This window comes from Microcaecilia unicolor, chromosome 1 (genome assembly GCF_901765095.1).
Source record: "Microcaecilia unicolor chromosome 1, aMicUni1.1, whole genome shotgun sequence".
Classification (NCBI taxonomy): domain Eukaryota; kingdom Metazoa; phylum Chordata; class Amphibia; order Gymnophiona; family Siphonopidae; genus Microcaecilia; species Microcaecilia unicolor.
In genome coordinates, this window is record NC_044031.1 from 46,077,520 (window position 1) to 46,099,295 (window position 21,776).

A 21,776-nucleotide genomic window follows, 5' to 3' on the forward strand; every position below is an offset into this window, starting at 1 on the left:
CCTTAACGAATTTTAAAGAACGAAGAATGCACCAAAAAAACAAGTCTTTAATGCTCGGTATGGTATTGTAAAGTACCATGCATTAAAGATACGTTAAATTGGTGTAATCCCCGTCAGTAATTGGCCCCTAAAGCATGCGCAGAGCAGCCAAGCGTTATGCTGGCTGCTCTGCACATGCCACAAACTTCAAAACAAAAAAAACACAAACACGTGGCTCCCCGCTTTCCCCTGCATAAAATATAAACAAACATAAAAAGAGGATTAGGAGGGGGCAAAGGCGCTCATCAGGAGCGTCCTGTATGGACGGCCTTGCCCCCCCCCCCGAGGTCACCGCTGCTCCCCGCATGAAATAAAAACTCAAAATAAAAATCAAACTTGCAGCGCCAGGCCCCCTCCCTTCCTGTCTATCTCTTCTGCTTCTCCCACCACTGCTCCGCCTCCCGCCATCCTCCGCCCCATGCCACGCTCCCCTGAGTTCGTTGCCGCCGCCGCTCCCCCCCTCCACCTTAATGGCCGGTGCAGCGCCTCTCACCTGTATGTGAAGGCGCTGCACGGGATGGAACTGCTGATCGACGATCACTGCTGCCTCCTCCGACATCTCTCTGTTCTTCCTGGGCCTGCCCTCCTCTGACGTAAGTTACCTACGTAGATAACTAACGTCAGAGGAGGGCAGGCCCAGGAAGAACAGAGAGACGTCGGAGGCAGCAGTTCCATCCCATGCAGCGCCTTCACACAGAGGTGAGAGGCGCTGCGTGGGCTGGTAAGGTGGGGGGGGGGGGGGGTCCGGGGCAGAGGATGCTGGGAGGTGGAGCTATGGGAGAAGGAGTATAGAGAGAGACAGGAAGGGAGGGGGACCGGGGCTGCTAAACTTTTTAGTTTGTTTTAATTTTTTTTTATTTTAAACGAGCGGAAGCGGGGAACAGCGGTGACCTCGGGGGGGGGGGGGGGGGTGTGTGGCGTTAACTATACGTTGAGTGAAAAGATATTTCCTCCTATTGGTCGAGTCTTTGTATTCAACACAATAAAGCATTTTACATCATCAACATTCATCTTGTCACCTTTGCTTTTGTGTTTCTTCCAAGAATACATGTTAGCATGAGACTCTATGCCAACAAATGTATCCCTAAGTTTGTTAGCTACTGCAGAGTTTACCAAGATAAAGGAGATATAAATTAACTCTTTCTATAGCCTTGACCATCAGTGGCAGCAGACAAACATTTTATCACTGCAAGCTTCTTTGCTTCCTGATGCGCAAAATGATACATGTCATTCACCTTAGCAGCCTGACAAAAACAAACAGGCTAAACATAGCGGGTATACGAACCCTAGAGAAACCAGAGGACCAAGGATTACACAATACCATATGCTCATTTGTATCCAGTGACTGCCTTACACATGCTGCTCCAATTCCATAATGCAGAGTGTTAGTACTACATCTTAGAGGATAACATCAGTTTTTAAAAAGGGTTCCAGAGATGACTTCGGAAATTATGGACCCATAAGCCTGACATTGGAGCTGGGCAAAACAGTAGAGATTATTATAAAGAACAAAATTACTGAACATATACTTAGGCACAGATTCATGCGACAAAGCCAAAATGGATATGGCCAAGGGGAGATTTCCAGCTTATGACATCACGTCACCACCGCATCCTCCCTTTTTCCTGTCCTTCCAGTTAAAATACCTCACTTACCCCAGTGATAGCAAGGAAGCAAGAAGAGCTGATACCAGCTGGCCCCCAAGTAACCCAATCCATTTTTTTAAATTCTCATCTTTATTGAAGAATAAACAGACTTCAAATTCCTTTTAAACATTATTCTCCCAACGTCCCCTATCCTTCCCCATGCCCAATCTTTTCCCTCAAAGCAACCAATTTCACAACATGTCTAAACATATCTAAAGCATACAATTTCTGAACATAATCTAAAAAAACATCTAAATTTTTTTGCTGCTATTGCAAATTAAATTCTGAATTAAAAAACACCACAGCTCGTGTGTGTGTGTGTGAGTGGGGGGGGGGGGGGGGGGGGGGGGGGGGGGAAGCTTTGGGGTAACGGTCTTTTCCGCAAGTCCCAGGCTCCAGGAGATGGACCTGGATGTTGTACCTTGGACTCTGACTCGCATGTCTCTCCCAGTTCAGACATAACTGTCCCGATATAAATTAACTCCCATGTGTCTGCAGTTTGAAATCTATCCTGTTCCTCTCTACTCTAGGAACACTCTTACTTTCCTGACTCCTCGTTCCTTCTTTTTAAAACTTTATTTTTCTGTACCCCCTCCCCCCTCCATTGTTAGCATTTCTTTTCTTTCCCTCCCCTTCTTTACAGCAGGCCAAAGGCAGGAAAGCCTGACTGTCCTACTCTGCAGCTGTTCCCTATACCCCCTGCAGCTCATTTGTCAGATTCTTAGCCAGCTATAGACATCATATAAACAATACTGGTGTCAGCAGGGTTCCCACGCCTGTTGGGCAACATTTTACAGGACCGGGACACTGCACCAGTGACTTCACAGTGAGAATCCTCAAAGGTAACTTTAAAACCATACAAGAACGTAAGACCTTTGAAGTCAGAATGATTGAATATTTTAACACCCAACAGAAAGGACTTAACAAGGATCTGGGGTTCCTAGCCCATTATAAACCATAAAGCTGTATGTCTCTGTTGATCACCCTCCCCTCACCTACCCACACACATCCTGTTAGAATATCAATGATATGCTTTGATGTCCCCATGCATACCTCCGATCCACCCCCATCCTCCCACCCTGTCAGACTGTCATAGTAATGCTTGAATGTTTTCACTTATATACACTGTCAGCTAGCACATTTGCTTATTTCCGATCTGACGAAGAAGGGCAACCTTCGAAAGCTAATCAAGAAATGTATTATGTCCAATAAAAAAGGTATCATCTTATTTTCTTTTCCATGTTTTATTTTGTTTGATTTCTATAGATTCTACATGAAATGTTGCTATTCCACTAGCAACATTCCATGTAGAAGTCGGCCCTTGTAGATCACCAATGTGGCCGCGCAGGCTTCTGCTTCTGTGAGTCTGACGTCCTGCACGTACGTGCAGGACGTCAGACTCACAGAAACAGAAGCCTGCGCAGCCTTCTACATGGAATGTTGCTAGTGGAATAGCAACATTCCATGTAGAATCTCCAATAGTAGCAACATTCCATGTAGAATCTCCAATAGCATCTATTTTACTGTCATAGTAATGCTTGAATGTTTTCACTTATATACACTGTCAGCTAGCACATTTGCTTATTTCCGATCTGAGGAAGAAGGGCAACCTTCGAAAGCTAATCAAGAAATGTATTAAGTTATGTCCAATAAAAAAGGTATCATCTTATTTTCTTTTCCATGTTTTATTTTGTTTGATTTCTATTGATAACCTTAAGAGTGGACTAACACGGCTACCACACTCCTCTACTTTAGCCAGCTAATAAATTGCAGGGCAGAAGGCAGGGCAGCAAGAGAGAAGACTGCTCTCCCCTTCCGCTCTATAGCACGGCGCTCTCAACTCCCTATCCAGGGGACTGCAGTCGAGAATAACTGCGATGCTCAACCACATCTGTGCTTGCTTGGCCACAAGTTGAGGGGACATCCACTTCAGAATACTTAGAGCAACCGGTAGGAGAGACTATGCCAAATTTTATATCCTCTTAGTAGTAGTAGTGCAACAGACAACTGCAATAGCCATAAAGAGAAGAACAGGTGATGTGTAGACCAAAAATTACCCAGGCTTGGTGTTGCTGTTCTTGCTGTTGGAGTTCATTCTCATCCACACATGGCCGGTCCAGGTTAAACCAAAGAGATTCAGTCACTTGGGGAAACAGAGAAGGGAACAATGTAGACATTTTCTTGGAGACTAAAATGGAAGGGGGGGAAAAAAAAAAGGGACGCTGTTAAGAACACTTGCAGATTGCAATAAAAATCTATCAGGCTACTCATTGACATTTGGTTATTGCCGATTCTGCCACCAGTGCTTGAACATAACACTTTCTAAAATAAGAGGAAGCCACGAAACAAGGGGACATGAAATGAGACTGCAAGGAGGTAGACCTAGGCGCAACACTAGGAAAGGAGAAATTATGTCTTACCTGATAATCTTTCCTTTAATCAGTGACACTGTTCTGCATGATTTGTTATCCCTTCCTACCAGCAGGTGGAAGTAGAGAAAACTGACTTCTACCAGTGACATCACCCAAGCAGCAGAAGGTCGCTTTCGTAACACACACCCATGCCCAATCTACCACTGCAGCTGCAATCAGGGGCGTAGCCAGACCTCGGTGGTGGTGGGGGCACAGTTTAGCCCACCTCCCCCACCGCTGCCTGGCACCTTTGCTGGCAGGGGTTCCCAACCCCCGTTAGCCAAAGTCTTCTTCAGAGCTGGTCTCTGGCGCCTTCGCTGATTTGTTTCTGTGAGTCCTGACTTCTGACATCCTGCGTGCACCCAGGACTCACAGAAACAGATCAGTGAAGGCGCCGGAGACCGGCGCTGAAGAAGACTTTGGCTGGCGGGGTTTAGGGACCCCCGCCAGCAAAGGCAGCAGGCAGCCACGGTGGCGGCGGGGGTAGAAAGTAGAGGGGGCCAGGGCTAAATCTGTGGGGGCCCCACCTAGCTACGCCCCTGGCTGCAATGATAATCAAATGAGCAACACATGAGTGGTACTTGTTACTCTGCATATATCAGGATATAGCAATATTATGGGAACCCCGTAATGCTGCCAATCAGAATAAGAATTGGTCTTTTTTCTTAGAAAACTGAAAAGGGATCATAGAGCACACCCAAAACCCCAGGCCGAGGTCTTCCAAGGATGGCCCTGCAGAACAGTGTCGATGACTAAAGGAAAGAAAATTATCAGGTAAGAATTTCTCATTACTTCATGTCAGCTCCACTGTTCTGCATGATTGGGATGTACTGAAACAAATCTACTGGGCAGGGGAAGACAAGCCCCCCCCCCCCCTCCCGAATGACAGCTCTGCCAAAGTCCGAGTAGACTCTGGCCAATACATCCAACCTGTAGTGCTTAGCAAAGGAATGGAGTGACAACCAAGCCATCACCCTGCAAATCTTCTCAGGGGCCTCCACCCTGGAAGCAGCCTGAGCCCTAGCACAGTGAGCCTTCAGCTCCTGAAGCACTGGGCAGTTCTTGCAGATGTAGGCAGGCTCAAGAGCCGCCTTAACTTTGCAATGGAGCCCTTGCACACGGGGGATCAGAGAGACAAAACTCATGTGTCTCCTTCAGGCACTAGAGAAGCATCCTCAGGACATCCTGCTTGTGAAGCCTCCAGTCCATGAGTCAAACTCTTTGTCACAAAGGAAGATAAGGAGACCTCTTGATTCATATGGAACAGAGACACCACTTTCAGCAAAGGAGGGTACTGTAAGCAAGGACACAGAGTCCTCTGTGAAGGAAAAATATAGATCTTAACAGGACAGAGCTTGCAGCTTGGGAGACCCCACGAACAGAGGTGATAGCCACCAAGAACACCATCCTGAGAGCAAGGTCCTTGATGGAAGCTGAAAGCAGAGGCCTGAAGGATCAGACTGAGGTCCCACGAAGGGAAGGAAGGATGAAGCGGGAGAAAAAGATGTGCCACCCCCTTCAGAAAAATCGGGCCATCTTTCTATGCAAGGCCAGAGAACTGCCCTTCACTTTCCCCCTGAAAACTGGGCAGAACAGCAACCTGAACTCTTAGGAAGCACAAACCCAGCCTTGCTGCAAATACCAGAGATCTGAGTGCTCCAGGGAGAAATGGATCATTCTTTGCATCAGGCCTCAAAAACATGCCAGACTAGTGTAGACCACTGCGGGAGAAAACCACACTTTGCTAAACCTCTCCTCTCAATGGCCAGACCGTAAACCAGAAGGGATCTGGAATCTGGATCTTCCACTTTTATCAGCCCCTGCTGGAGCAGACCTCAACCCCTGGGTAGCGGAAGAGGCTTCTCCACCAGGAGGTGCTAAAGATCCACATAGCAAGGCCAGTCTGGAGCCACCAGCAAGATAAGGGTGGCTTGCAATCCTGTGCAAGAGACAGCCCTTCAAAAGGCCACGGAGGGAAGACGTAGAGGAGCTGTTCCAACGGCCAAGGCTGAACCAGGGCATCGATCCCCTGAGAGGCGGGCTCCCTCCATTGACTGAAGTGCTCCACGTTCACATTAACTGGGTGCCATCAGGTCGAATTGCAGAGGGCCCCAGTGGCCCAAAATGAGCTGAAAGGCCAAGGCCCCAGCTCCCATTCTCCCAGATAGTCCACCTGCACATTGACCTTGCCCACAACACAGACCGCTGAAAGGGCCTGCAGATGGATCTCTGCCCACCAAGAGAGGCTCACTGCCTTACTCTTGGTACCACCTTGCCTGCTGATGTAAGCCACAGTCATGGCACTCTCAGACATCACTCTGACCATTTTTCTTTTGAGACGTGACCAAAACTCCCGCCCAAGTCTCCAGAAGACTAATGGACCAGGTTGCCTCTAGGCTCGACAAGGTTCCCTAGGCCATCCATCCCAAGGCAGTGAGCTCCCCAATTGAGGAGACTCATATCTGTGATGATTACAGCCTACCGAGGGGGATTCAGCCAGTCTGGAGCCACCAGCTGAATTAGATAAGGGTGGCTTGCAATCCTGAAAAGAGACAGCCTTTCAAAGGCCATGGAGGGATGATGAAAATCCTGAAACGCTGGAGCCCAATGTGACAACAGGGCTTGCTGTAGAGGGTACATACGAGCTCTTGCCCAGGGTATCACCTCAGGGTTACCGCCATGCAGCTGCAAATAATCCCAGACAGTGGACCCCGGGAGCTAGCACAACCTGCATTGTTGCACATGGAGCATTTTTACCGCTTGCTCCTCCAGAAGGAACACTATCCCCTGGCTATGTTGAGAAGGACTCAGAGATACTCCAGGGACTGAGACAGAATCGGATGGCTTTTGGGCCGGTTCACTATCCATTCAAGAGATTCTAGGAGGGAAATGACTTGAGAGGTGACCAGACTGATCTCTAAAGCTCAATCAGCCTGTCATCCAGGTATGGATGCACCTGAACCTCCTTGGTGCCAGAGGTGCACAACTGCCAACCAGCACCATGACCATGGGGAAATGTGCAGGGTGCTGTAGCCAGGCCAAAGGGCAAGGCCAGAAACTGAAAAGTGCTGCCCTAACACAAAGAAGCGCAGCTCTCTTGTGATGAGCTGTGATGGGGATAGGCTTCCGGTGAGGTCCTGGGAAGTTGAGAATTCCCCTGGCCACACCAACACGATGACTGTGCAGAGAGTCTCCATTTGAAAGTACTGGATTCTCAGATGAGCATTCACTCCCTTGATGTCCATAATGGGATGAAAAGAATTGCCCTTCTTTGGGACCACAAAATAGATGGAGTACCTTCCTAGGCCTCGTTCCTTCCGTGGAATGGGTTCCACCACTCCTAGGCTGAACAGATGCTGCACACCAAGCGCGACAGCCTGCCGCTTTAGGGCCAAGTCACACAGGAAGTCCATAAAAGTGTCTGGAATCAGACAGACCGGCAGCCTGGGTAGAAGATCTCTTGTTAAAACAAAAGAAATGATTTTGCTGATCCTGGGCCATCTGAAAGGAGGTGGAGGCGGCCAGGGCATATCGCCTGGGGTCCTTTACGTGAGGGCGTGACCGATTAGGCCTGTAAGAACCCTTAGGCTTATCCTCAGGCAAACGCTGTAACTTGGGGTCCCTTAAATCTTTGAAGAGGATCTGGAGAAGCTAGTCAAAGAGAAGCTTCCCCCTGAACGAGAGTTTTGTAAAGTCCTGCTTGGAGGCAGCATGAACAGTCCAGTGGTGAAGCCATAATAAACGCCTAGCTGTGACTGCCATAAGCCATTTGCTTGGCTGATGCCCTGATAACATCATATAAAGAATCAGTCAAATAAGCAAAGCCTGTCTCAATATTGGGGAACTTACTTCAGCATGCAGCTCCAGCCAATTCATCCGCTGCATGCTGAACCCAGCTAAGACAAGCCCTGGCTGCTCTGTGTCAAGACCTCGGGGTCACAGAAGTTAGGGAGTAACTAGCTGCTATACCTAATTAAAACTCAAGGTACAAAAGAAAAGCAGAAATAAAAGTTAAAATAAATCCTTACCTGAGTAGTGTGCCATCTGCTTTCAGCAAGAATTCCTCTTACTCAGCACAGGAGCCTTAGGGGAGGGGTAGCTGGAAACCAGACATGAGAGGGAGGCTCAGCAGGCAGCCTGGGAAGAAAGCTGTGTCTGCTGGGAAATGTACTGCAGAAGTCTGTTGCTTCCCAGATGGGAAAGGCACTAATTTATCATCAACAGAGCAGTTCCAAGAAAGGGGTGTGGCAGGAAACACTCACTATAAGAAGCAACTGCCAAGTAGTCCCACAAGGAGAGGACAGTCTGACAATCCCTAAAGAAGCACAAGGCCAGGGGAAGGTAAAAACCAAGCTCAGCAGACTAAGAAAACATTCTGGAAGAAATGGCATAGGAAGGTTGTACCTGGTAGCCTAGTTGACGATTGGAATTACCCTGGAGTATGAAAGGGGATTAGAATTGCCCTGGATTGTAAAGAGTGGATTGGAGTGCAGGAGTGGCCTAGTGGTTAGGGTGGTGGACTTTGGTCCTGGGGAACTGAGTTCGATTCCCACTTCAGGCACAGGCAGCTCCTTGTGACTCTGGGCAAGTCACTTAACCCTCCATTGCCCCATGTAAGCCGCATTGAGCCTGCCATGAGTGGGAAAAACACGGGGTATAAATGTAACAAAAAAAAAAAAGAGGGTGTGAAATTGCCCTGGGTTGTAAAAAGGAACCTGAGAACCACCCTTGGTTGCGAAAAGGGGAACAGGTGTGTGGTGTAACATATGACCTGCAGGCTTGTAACAAGGAGTAAAGCTTTAATTGTTTATTACATAATTTTTTTGTTGTTGTTACATTTGTACCCCACACTTTCCCACTCATGGCATGCTCAATGTGGCTTACATAGGGCAATGGAGGGTTAAGTGACTTGCCCAGAGTCACAAGGAGCTGTGTTTAGAAGCCAAGAAATATTTTTGTTGCATTATGTTACTCCCTGGAAGGTGAAGAAAGCAGCATGCTTTAAATTAATGAAAGCTGTGATACCAGAATAAATGGTATTTTGTTTATTCCAAATCTTGTCAAGCCTTGGTTATTTGCTAGGCAGCTGCCTAGACCAGGGAGGATGGCCAATACCTGAGAGGTTAAAGTAATGGGTAAGGTTGGTCAGCCCTAGTAGAAAGGGCATCCATCAGGGCCAGCCCACTCCACTATAGCAAGTGTACGCCAATCAAGCAGTCCTTACCACCACTGTAAGAGTCAGGATCTGAACAAAACCCATTAAGGCGCCTAGTGGTGACTCTGTGTAACAACCACAGCCTAAAGAGAGCAGACTTCAAAGGCGAGTTTAAAAGAAGACTCATTTCCTGTCTTGAACATGTTTCAGAGCCATCCCTCCTTCCATAGGAAGGGTGTTTTTTTTTTTTTTTTTGGTAACCCTGGCTATCAAAAGAGTTCACCTTAGGTAATTTCAACTTCTAAAGCTCATCCTAAGAGAGGGTAAAAGTGGGATATAGCCTGTGCCACCCGAAGACTACAGCTCAGTAGTCCACTCCAGATGCCAATCAGTTCCTGTAAAGCTTCATGGACTGGGAAAGACTTATGCAACTTTTTGGAGCAAACCATTTTAGGATTAGAGGATGAGCAAGCCTGAGAGTCAGGGGGAAAATATTAAGAACCTCATGCACTACTTAAGATGATTTTCTTGAAAAATCAGTTCCAATGAAGACACTTTTTTTTTTTTAAAAGAGCGGGGATATCCTGTTGAAGGTATTTTTAAAAAATGTTTTAATAGAACACATCAGTTAAAGAAATACTTTATTGAAAACCACTAAAAGAATAAAGATAATAGTATTGCATGCACACAATTTTAATTTAAGGATATAAAGATTCTTTTAAAAAATTTGCACGCAATTCAAAACGTGGATGCATTTCATGATTGTGGACTTCTGGTGGCATATAAAGAATCAAGGAAAAAAGTATATAAAAAGCATCTGAATTTGAAAGATTTAATGGCACCATCAGCGATTCCAAATAAATCTTTACATGTTATAGATAAGAGTATATATTAGGACATTCTCTGTGTTGGAGTTGTTCAATCTGCAGTGTGAATCTAAAGAAAGATCCGAGTTAAACACCTAATTGTAGGACTGAAAAAGTGATCTATATAGCTATTTGCTCCTGCAAGTTGATGTATGTACGTAAAACTATTTATTTATTGTTCACATATCCCACATTTTCCCACTCATGCAGGCACAATGTGGCTTACAAAACATTAAATAAAATTACAGAGTAGGGAGCACTAAAAGAAAGACTAAAAGGCCACTCAAAAGTATTATAGACCACAAAAGTGCAATCAAAAGGAGGGCTATGGATTAACCCTTGGTCAAACAGTGTGTGACAGTGAATCATGATTTTGAGGATTTGGTTTTTTTTAAATCTATAAACAAAAAATATCATGGCGAGGATATAGATACAACTTTACTACAGGCTGTGCAACGTTTTATTTGTAAATTGGGCACTCTAACCCCTAAGGGTCTGAATCAGGAGATGCACCTGTGTTTTTGATAACATTGTTAATGCTATTCTTTGATAGCCTGCTGTTTTATTTATGAATTCTGTTTATGGGTTATCAATAACTAGGCCTCACTACATTAAAATGGGTTTTATGCTAAAACGGCACGTTAGTAAAATAACTCGTCTTAATAGTAACCCATGTTGCTATCTACGCCCCTTATACTATGTTACCTAAATCTCTGGACCAATTTGTTGTTCTCTACTTTCATGGCGATTAGCTTAGATAAAAATGACAACCGGAGACGACAACTGCGCAATTAACTAAAACCAAACGGTGCTCATCTATTACTGTCTATGATGTCACCATAATAATTTCAGAGGTTATAATCATAAAGCAGAGTGCTACAACTGCTTTGCTGCAGCACAGAGACTTAATAGTTGTGTTGAACATTTAAACAAAAAAGGCTCTCGCGTAATGCAAGAAATTCAAGTACTTAAACATCGTTGGTCCCTTGAAAGTACCACAATCCACCGAAAAAGACAAGACTTACTAAAACACTTTATTCATTGTGCGAGTGGGCCACGGAGCGGATAAACTTCTTCCAGCAGAAGAGACTACCTTTCGTTTACATATCAGCAGTGCAATTTTTCTAGCAAAAAAAAGGTGCCGGTACTCAACTGCCAGGCCACCCTTCAGGGGTGGTGGGGTGATCACCGAGGGACTCACTCCACAATAGCCAAGCCCCCTGCAACCAGTCACAGAATCTATGACCAGGCAGAATTGGTGTCTTGAGCCTGAGCTCTTTCATTAAAACTTGTGGTCCGTGGGTCAATTTTAGGAGACGCTGGAACCGGTACTCAGTCAGTACCCCCGAGAACCCCCCTCAAAAAAAAGCCCTGCATATCACCAGTACACTACTACATACGTCTAGGAACACTAAGCAAGCGGTAGAACCTCCATTAATTCAGCCCAAGATAGAGGGGGAACACAAGAGGAAAAGGAGCCGTTCACAAAGACAGCACCAAGTTATCTCCTTCTTTTCATTCCTGAACCCTAACAACACCCCAATAAAATAGAAGGAAAACTTGCCACCCCACCCATCATACAACACATTTCAATGTAACATTTCTCCCGGCCCCACGCCACTCACCAGCCAGCCCGCCCGCTTCCCCCTAGAGGAAAAAGAAACAATAACCAATAGCCGCCCAGCAAGTTCACCGACTCATCCCGCGCGCGTGCGCAACGCCGCGGCGCAAGCAGACCCTCACCCCTGTCGCTCCCTTGCTCTCCTCTCTATGGCTCCCTCGGATCGTTGACGTCAGTCCTCCGGCTCCGTCCCTCGCGCCGAGCCTGCTTTCGGCTCTCAGGAACACAGGTACCGCCCTTAAAGATGGCGGGAGTGCGGAGCGGCGGCAGTTGGCCGCTGGGGTTGGTGTGGTGCTGGCTGTAGGGGGCGTGCGTGGCTGCGCGGAGCGGGGGAGAGAAAAAAAAAAAGGGGGTTCTCTTTCTCTCGCTCGGTCGCTCCGTTATATCGGGTGTGGTAATATTTTTCGTGCCTAGGACTTTATAGGGGGAAAAAAGTGTCCCCAATTTTAGTCGCAGTGATGTCCCCGGGGCCTGAGGCGGCAGTAGCAGCTGTGCTCACTAGGGTCCGGTACAGGAGACGTGGGTGAGACATGGAAGATGAGACGAAGAAAGGGAAAAAGGTGAGTAAGCCTGAGGGGGAGTGGCGTGCTGGGAGTCTGCTTTACCTGGGAGGGGGAGGGGCGTGACTGAAGTACTGTGGAGGGAAGAAGGGAACCAGTTGCCCAAGAAAAGTTACTTTTAAAACCTAGCCCTGCTGAGCATTCCTGCACACGCAGCTGTACTCGGTGTTCGGTATGAAGTAGGTTCTTCTTGTAGCGGCTGAAAGAGACCCTGGTAATGTTTTTTTTTTTCCTTCTCTCTCCTATAAAGTGGAGAGAGGTGTGGTAGCCTTGTTAGTCCACTCTTAAAGGTTATCAATAGAAATCAAACAAAATAAAACATGGAAAAGAAAATAAGATGATACCTTTTTTTATTGGACATAACTTAATACATTTCTTGATTAGTTTTCGAAGGTTGCCCTTCTTCCTCAGATCGGAAATAAGCAAATGTGGTAGCAGATAGTATATATGAGAGAAACATCAAAGCATTACTTTGACAGTCTGACAGAGAAGGGCAACCTTCGAAAGCTAATCAAGAAATGTATTAAGTTATGTCCAATAAAAAAGGTATCATCTTATTTTCTTTTCCATGTTTTATTTTGTTTGATTTCTATTGATATCCTATAAAGTGCAAAGTGAGGTATTCAGCAATATAGCCTCCGGTAATGGCAAAAGGTAAAAGACGGATATAGAGGGATGTGGTAATGCTTTAGGGGCCGAGTCATCTCTAACACAGAAATAGAGCAGGGGAGAACTGAAAGGGGTTCTCAAGTCTGTCCGCGGTGTGGTACTGGACTGTAACCCCCCCCCCCCCCCCCCCCCCGGCTGATCTCTAGTTTTTCTCCCTCGCATTTAGGGAGCTCTTTTAATGATCTTGAAAACGGTATTTTATGCAGATGCATGTATGCTGTTCCCAAGCATGTGTTTGCACTTTCAGTGGGAAGGTTTTGTTGAGGGCGCCTCCTCCTCCTCAGATTCTTTTCCTCAGGTGCTGAGAAGAGTGCATATTCTAGGGGAGGTTGGTTTATGTAAGGGCATTCGTACTTGGGGTTTTGCTTAATGCTGCTATTTACTTTCCATCACTTCTCTACAGGAAAGGATTTGGATTCAGTTTGTTTCAAGGTGAATACTTTCAGATACAGTGAATTGTAAGTTCTCCAGAGACAAGAAACTACCTAAGCGTCTACCAGAGGCAATAGAGGGTTACTTAAGGGGTCCTTTTATTAAGCTGTGACTTTGGGAAGATAGTTTCGTTTGCCTTAGCTGGAAAGGTAGCTAAATAGCCTGTATTCTACGGAACTTGCCACTTCTGCCGTTTATAACTGATCTTGTACAATGGGACTGAAGCAATAAAGTGTGCTCAGGGTTAACATGGTTGAAGTGTACAATTTTATGGGCACATGAAAAAGGGTTTTGTGCAATGCCTTAAGTGCACCGCATATTTAAAATGCTACTAAGGCTAATTCACTATTTAGCACAGATGCAGAGAAGAAGTCCCAGAGTAGTGTGCACAACGCAGGCTGAGGAGGTATAGAGGACCCTATGCTTTGAATACCGCTGGACTGTTCACCCCCAGACCCAAAACATAACCTCACTCAGTAGTGGTGTGTGGAGCCAAATCCTCTGCCTGCGCATCCCCCCCCCCCCCGCCCCATGGAAGATGGGGAGTGATGCTCACTTAGCCAATCATTCTTACCCCTGCTCCTCCATCTTGCAAATTGGCAGCACTTGATGCTGCATAGTGCATCCTATAAATAAAACTTTTATTTCTAACCTGCTATATCTGAGACAAACTAAGTGGGGAACAAAATTACATATAAAATAATCCAATACCAGAAATAAAAAAAATATATAACGGTACATACTTGAGCATAACAATAATACAAAATCAGGCACTACTATAAAACAACAGTATCATTCATCTAGTGACCCATAAGCTTGAATAAACAAATGGGTCTTTAGATCTCTTTTAAACTGGACAATATTCTGCACAGAGCGAAGTTCAGTGGGCAAAGCATTCCATAGTTTAGGGCCTTTAACATTGAATATAGAAGACCTGTATTCTTAAAGGTGAACCTGCCAGAAAGATGGAACTTCAAGTAACTGTTTTTGAGAGGGTCTCAGAGAGTGTAAACATAATATGAGTGGCACCGACTAATGGGGAAATACAACCATTCAATATTTTAAAAACAAAATTTTAAACTGAATTTGAACCTTTATAAAAGAAGCCAGTGTAAAAGACTTCAAAATAGGGGTCACATGTTCAGAATGCGACCCCCCCCCCCCCCAAACACTCTTGCTACAGAATTTTCAGCAACTTGCAGAGCCCTCAGTGAACCACCCGCAATTTCTATAAACAGGCCATAGCAGTAGTCCAACAAAGGACAGACCACTGATTTGAACAATCTTACAAAAATTGTCCACTGTAACAAAAAGGTCTGATACGTCTCACAATCTTAAGTTTATAAAAGACCACACTCCTCTACTTAAAAGACCATTGAAATCATACTTTGAATTTGATACAAGTTGAACTCCCAAACCTCTGATCTCATTAAGTATTGAAATTTCGACTGAGTTCATACTAAGGACAATCCATTCCAATTGTACCAGGCAACAAGAGAATTTGAGTTTTAGAGATTTTTAGTTTTAACCATCTTTGTAAGACACAATCTCTTAATTTTGTGAACGTATCATCAAAAGAAATTCCAGCAAACAGGCAGTACAGACTATCATCTGCATACAATTTATATTGTACACACAGACATCACAAAAGCACACATAATGATATCAAATAAAGATTGAAAAGTACTACAGACAGGAACGTTGAACGCCTGTTGCACACCGATTTTTTTGATTAATTAAATTCAGATTTAAAAAAAGAACAAAACCAACATAATATAATGGAGTGGAGGAGTGGCCTAGTGGTTAGGGTGGTGGACTCTGGTCCTGAGGAACTGAGTTCAATTCCCACTTCAGGCACAGGCAGCTCCTTGTGACTTTGGGCAAGTCACTTAACCCTCCATTACCCCATGTAAGCTGCATTGAGCCTGCCATGAGTGGGAAAGCACGGGGTACAAATGTAACAAAAATAAAAATAATGCCTGCTAATCATATAGATTGTAGCCAGTTTAACAGAATGTTGTGATTAATAGTGTCAAGCTGTGGAAATATCTAGAATAACCAGCAAAAACGTGTCCTTTTATCAAATCCAAGTTATCAGCAATGTTTCTTTATCATGGTCTTTTCTAAAGCCAAATTGGTGTTGATCTAAAATTCCCTATTCTTGACGGGAATCATCTAATTGCTGAAACACAGCATGCTCAATTTTGCAAAAAAAGGTAATGAAGAAATGGGGCAATAGTTATCAATATTAGACTGATCTGATTTTGAATTTTTAATTAAACGTTTAACAACTGCTACTTTCAATGCAGGTGGCATAACTCCCTCATGTAAAGATGCATTGACCATTTGAGTATAAAAAGACAAAAAAGGGACTTTTAAGGCTTTCATTATAGATGGATGAACACTATCTAATTTACTTTGGTCCTGTAGTGTGTTTGGGTAGGTAAGTGTGCAAGTTTTTATACAAAGGCCAACATCCAGGCCCTTCCATGTCTTTTCATTGCTTCACCACTATATCTGTGTGAAGCATGCTTACAGTACAATTTATGCTCATGTCAGAACTTAACTGGGTTTGACCAAAGATCAGCTAACAAGCTTGGCATCCTGATAGTAGCCAAACCAAGTCACAAGTTGTGAGTAGGATCCCAAAGAGCAGATCTTTTTCTTGTTGCTCCTGTCCAGGGATAAGTAGTGGTGTTCCCAAGTCTACATAGCTAATGATTTTGACTTTTTGTTGTGCCTTTTTCAGTAGTGTTTCAGTGAGTTTTATGTTGAGGTATAGTAGGTATTTCAGAAAATTTGGTATACTTCTCTTAACAGTACCTAACAGAGCAATTTACAATATATACAGAAATGAACTGATATGTAACCTTAACAGTGTCACAAACATATAAGCAAAACAATGTCAAGGTGGGGAACTGTAAAGCATAATGTTTTTTACCCAGACACTTTACGTTTAACTAAAGAAACATGAGAGAGATTATAAACTGGTTAAAAAAAAAGTTCAGGGATGCAGAAATTCAGGCCTTGAGTGCTGCAAACAGGCCAGGTTTTGGGGATATTCCTAATAAATATGCATGAAAGAGAGCTGCATAGGACTGTCTCTATTGTATGCAAATCTGTTCATTGGGGATATCCCCAAGACCTGGTCTGTTTCGGGCACTCAAGGCCTGAATTCCTGCATCCTTAAGACATAGGAGTGCTCCATAAAATAGTGATAAGAATCAAAATTCTCTGTAGACTTTGTGGAATTGCCAGGTTTTGACTCCCATTTTACATTTTGTTTTATGTGAAAATTTCTGCCTAATTTTGCATTGGAAGTGAGCTCCAAAGAGAAGGAGCTACACAAAGTGAAATACAAGATGCTACACGCGTCAACCTTTTCTCACACGAGCACGCAACTTTGGAATACACTGCCGCGCAACTTAAGAATGACTTACGAACAAGCCTCCTTCCGCAAATTACTAAAGACTCATCTGTTTGAAACAATCTATGGCAAGAGCCAAAACACATAGAGTCCACACTCACTGATCATCAATGCTCCATACATCCACTCCTAACCCTCATCCCCCATAATTCCACATCACTCATACATCTGCTCACAGGAATATGTACACCATATATCTCTGTGTCTTAACACTGCCCTTTAAGCTTCCCATTGTCTCTTTCCAACGTTTCAATGTTGATGTCCCATTGTCATATTCTTAATGATACTTCGATGGTTTCACAAAACTTGTACAATGTAACCTATAACCAAGTTATAACAAATGTATTTCCATTATTCATATCTTATTGTAAGCCACACTGAGCCTGCAAAGAGGTGGGAAAATGTGGGATACAAATGCAATAAATAAATAAATAAACCAAAGGCCATATCTTGTGTGCTATCTAACTTAAGTTTGGCATGTAATGGGCCTGCTAAAATTTGCTTGAGATGATTGGAGAAGCTAAGGGATAAGCTCTGTGTATAGGCCGCTGGGTATCCCTGTATAGGTGGCTTGATATGCCAAAGTAAGAATTTTAAACATAATCCCTGATGTTATGGTGAGCCTGTGTTGTTTCCTAAGCAGCAGAGTAACATGAACTGGTTTTAGCATTGTAAAGTGTTTTTATGGCTGTATTTTGGATTAAGTGGTAGCTTTGGTGGGTTTTTTTTTTAATTGAGATGGTGGACAGTCTGCCAGTAGGGGATTACTGTAGTTGATCTTGAGTGTCTTGGTATCCAGATATTGCCTTAAGGAGCAAGTTCGTCTTAAAGCAAAAAAAGCAACATTGAATGGTTTGAGAGATGTTGGTAAATGATACTTCAGACTACTTCCAGAAAAAGAATCGTTTCTTCTGTCTGAATAGGTTTGCTTTGGATTGTCAGTTGAAAAGCCAAGAGGCTTACAATGTAAATTTGTACTTGAAGTAGTAGAAGATTAAATGGCTTGCCTAAGACCTGCTTTTCAATAATATTCATAAGCAGCTAACAAAATAACACCTGACATAAGTCTCCTTTAATTCTGGCTATTCAAGAGAGAAGCGGAAAGTAAGACTGAGACATTGGTGTGAAGGAAGAGACGGGAGAGTGTGAGGGAGTGAGATTTTGACTCCCTGCACCCCAAATCTGAGTTCTTATTTGCAGATCAAACCAAAAATAAAGAACAGACAAAATAGTTCTGTTAAACTTATTAAGCAAACATGGTGCCACAAATTTCAACCAACCATAACCAAAAATTCTCAGAATACTGAACTTTTTTTTTCTGATGCAAAAGCTTCAATGTGTCAGCCTATGATTTTGCATCAGAAAAAATGTTCAGGATTCTGAGAATTTTTGGCTATGTCCTGCCCTCCTTTTTTGGTTGAAAATTGTGGCACAGTGTTAGCTTAATATGTTTAACAGAACTATTTTGTTTGTATTGGTAGTTTTTTCCCCTATACACCCCTGATAACGTGGTATAAGATAGTAAGGAAGAAGTGACCCACCCAGTTGTTGTTCCTGGTTCTCTACCCCTTTGTATAGTTGACCATATGTCCAGTGTTTTAAACAATGTGTCTCCTCTATAATAAGTGAGAATTCTCTGGTGGTTTCCTAACAACTATATCTTATTGATCGAATACAGGACTCCTTTCAGCCTAACACTGTTGATAAACTTCATTCATTGTTATTGAAGGCAGTACATTCTCACTGTTTTCTTCTGCCCCTCATGTTTTACTATATTGGTTTACTGCAGGTATAGATGATCTTGCACCTAGGTTCCTTATGGGGCAAATGATAGTACCTGTTCCAAAAGCGACAGGTCTCGATTTAACTTTGCCATCTAGTTTTTGCACTCTAGTTTTTGCCCTATTACGAGTATTCCTTTTCTCACTAAGGTAATGGAAATATATGTAAGTTTATTTTCTACATATCTGAAGAAATTTCCTTGCCTGCATTCTTCTCAGTTTGGGTTTAGATCTGCCCATAATATTGAAACCCTTTTATTGGTTTTAACATCACATGTAAAGAAGCAGTTAAGCCTGGGTGGACAGGGTATACTATTTCAGTTTCATATATCTGCTGCTTTTGATGTAGTGGACCATGATCTTTTGATTGAAAGATTAAGCGAGATTGGGCTTTCAGGTAGTGTTATTTCCATTACATCACAAGGATCAGGCCAGACAAATGGGTTGTGATCATATGCCAGCAGGTGAAGAGAGATAACTCTGAGTTGTGCCTCATAAGCTCTTGTGCTTAGCAACCAAGCCAGTATTTCTGTCTCCAGCAGGCGGGATAGCAACTCCTGTGCGCTGTGGTGACTTCTGTGTGGCCTATTGTCCTGCTTGCAGGTTCAGTTGCGTTTGGGGTTGAGAATATCCTATGCCTCGAGTGTAAATCTAATGTTCTAAATTCTTCCCTGCTTCCCCGTTGCCCCTTTCTACCTCTTTATCTTGGTCTTCCCTTCTCTTCTTCTCCTCCCTTTATCTTAAAAAAAAAAAGAGAGAAAAAAAAAGCCATTGTAGTTCTTTTTGACAGCGCTTGTGCTGTGGGAAGGTTGTGGGGTTTCAGTGCCTTGGAGGTCACAAGACTGTCTGTTTTCTGTGAGTATATTTAGTATTCTCTTTCTGAACCTATTAAGCCTTGTGCACGCTGCAGGAGCTCTTGGCTGCTGGTTCCTGCACACGTTGCTTTACTTCTGTGAATATGGTGCTTTTACCTACTCGGGCCATGAGTACTCCCTTCTCTCAGAGCTCAGTCCGGCCCCTGTGCTCCACAAGACTTCGGTTGGCCATTTTGTCAGCGGGTTCCTCGCCTGCTACTTTGTCCTGGGATTTTAGTTTTGTGGGGGTAGAAGTGTCCTGCTGTTTTTGCCTGAATTTGTTCTTTTATTACATTGGGTCTTTTTTATATTAATCAGTTGAAGCTGCCTCTCCTTCTTCCCCTTATGTTGCTTTTGAGGAGAAGTTTCTTAAGAAATGAAAGCTTTGTTTCACAGGATGTGGAGAACATTCCTCCTCAGGAGATTTTATCTGTGTATTCTGACTGTCCTAGTTCTGCTGATGGCCCTGGCTTGGACATCAGAGGCAGACGGGTGATGATCCTACTGTAGCTAGGTTGTTTTTGAGAGCGGAGTTGCCTCTGTTGATCATAGGATTTAAACATTTCTTCCCCTTCTCAGTCCTCTGGTCCAGCTCCATCTGTTATGTCAGGTACTAAGAGACCTCCTGTATCCTTTCCACATTCATGAGGCTATGCAGGAGCTTATTGCAGCTGTTTCTAATCTCCAGGTGGCTTCACTATGTCCAAATTATATCTCCTCCTGCCATCTGATTTAGAACAGTTTGCTCTGTCTAAGGTGGATGCCCTTATTACAGCAGTTTATTATTTATTAGGATTTTATTTGTCACCTTTTTGAATTCACTCAAGGTGGTGTACAGTAAGAAGTCAAACATAAGCAATAGACAATTACAGCAGAAAAAATATTCAAATAACAGTACAAAGTATGGCATAGTATATACTACTTACAATGTCAACACAATATGTAATAGAACATTTTAATAGACGGCGTAGATGGAACATATAGATAAGAGAGTAAGAGGACTTAGAAAATAAGGTGTCTAATTTTAAAGAAAGTTGCACATGAGGTCATAGAGATGATTAAATGTTAACTCAGCTAGGGTAGGAGTGGATAAAAATGTCCTGCTGCAGTATGTGCAGCCTGTGTCTGTTACTACGTAAACATACCACTATCCCTGTTGATGACGTCACTGCATTAAAGGATATGCATGACCCGCAAGCTTGAGGCTTCCTTGAAGCTTGCCTTTCAACTAGCTGCGTTAAATTCTCAGGCAGCAATTTCTTCTTCTTTTGTTCCAGGGCTTCTTTATTGTGGATTCAACAATTGTCCACGTTGAACTCGTGGAAAGGACATTCTTGAAGCTCCGGACTGACTCAGATGTCTTTGCTATGTGTACCTCATCCGTCTTCAAATTGCTCCTCGGTTGACACTTCTCCACAGGCAGGCTTATTGCAACAGGTCCAGCACTTATGGAGGATCCCTCCCACTTTGATCTTATGGCCTGGCTCTTGAAAGGTTATGCGAATGATGTTATTACTACTTTGCTACAAGCCCAAAAGCAGTCCATTCCTTATGCTAGAGTGTGTAGAACTTTTGAGAGCTAGTCTGCACAGAATGGTGGTTCTCAATTTTGTGCTTCTTTGTCTCAAATTTTATCATTTCTTCAGGAGGAATTCAAAAAAGGCTTGGCTTTCAATTTGCTCAAGGTTCAGGTGGCTGCGTTGGTGTGTCATAAAGGCAATATTCTGAATGCCTGATTGGCTTCTCACCCTGATATAGTTTGATTCCTTAAGAGTGTCACTCATCTTCATCCCCCTTCTCTGAAATAGTTGACCTTGGTGGAGTCTTCAAGTGATTCTTGAGGCTCTTAAGTAGGCCCCTCTTTTCAAGTCGATATTTCTAGTTGCCATTTCGTTGGCATGGAGAGTTTCAGAGCTTCAAGCTCTCTTGCAGAGAACTTAGCGGGGTTTAAAAAAGGTTTGGACGGCTTCCTAAAGGAAAAGTCCATAGACCGTTATTAAAATGACTTGGGGAAAATCCACTGCTTATTTCTCGGATAAGCAGCATAAAATGTATTGAACTTTTTTGGGATCTTGCTAGATATTTGTGACCTGAATTGGCCACAGTTGGAAACAGGATGCTGGGCTTGATGGACCTTTGGTCTGTCCTAGTGTGGCAATACTTATGCACTTATCCCTTTCTTTGCTATTCTGACTTAGGAGTTTACATACAGACAGTTCCTTCCTGTTTACTGAAGATTGTATCTCCTTTTCATATCATTCAGACTGTTTCTTCTTTTTCCAGGGAGGTCTATTCTGCAGAATATTTTTCCCTGT

General features: G+C 43.7%; 2 protein-coding genes across 6 annotated transcripts in view; one reads left to right on the forward strand and one right to left on the reverse strand.

Annotated features, from left to right (window-relative positions):
* Positions 1 to 11,948, reverse strand: part of ANAPC15 (anaphase promoting complex subunit 15) — a 46,265-nt gene extending 34,317 nt beyond the window's left edge. Inside the window, exons 1-2 of one of the 4 annotated variants that reach the window (XM_030196819.1) lie at positions 11,861 to 11,948; positions 3,743 to 3,873 (exon numbers count right to left, since the gene is read on the reverse strand). In XM_030196819.1, the coding sequence (XP_030052679.1) occupies positions 3,743 to 3,862 (120 nt within the window). In that variant the 5' untranslated portion in view covers positions 3,863 to 3,873; positions 11,861 to 11,948. Of the gene's footprint in view, positions 1 to 3,742; positions 3,874 to 8,124; positions 8,215 to 11,742; positions 11,812 to 11,860 lie in introns of those variants that run through there. The other 3 variants (XM_030196811.1, XM_030196827.1, XM_030196801.1) reach the window with 3 other exon arrangements.
* Positions 11,949 to 12,216: 268 nt separating this feature from the next.
* CCM2 (CCM2 scaffold protein) overlaps positions 12,217 to 21,776 on the forward strand; it is a 277,985-nt gene continuing 268,425 nt past the window's right edge. For both annotated transcript variants that reach the window (XM_030196787.1, XM_030196760.1), the window contains exon 1: positions 12,217 to 12,298. In XM_030196787.1, coding sequence (XP_030052647.1) covers positions 12,269 to 12,298 — 30 coding nt within the window. In that variant the 5' untranslated portion in view covers positions 12,217 to 12,268. The remainder of the gene's footprint in view (positions 12,299 to 21,776) is intronic.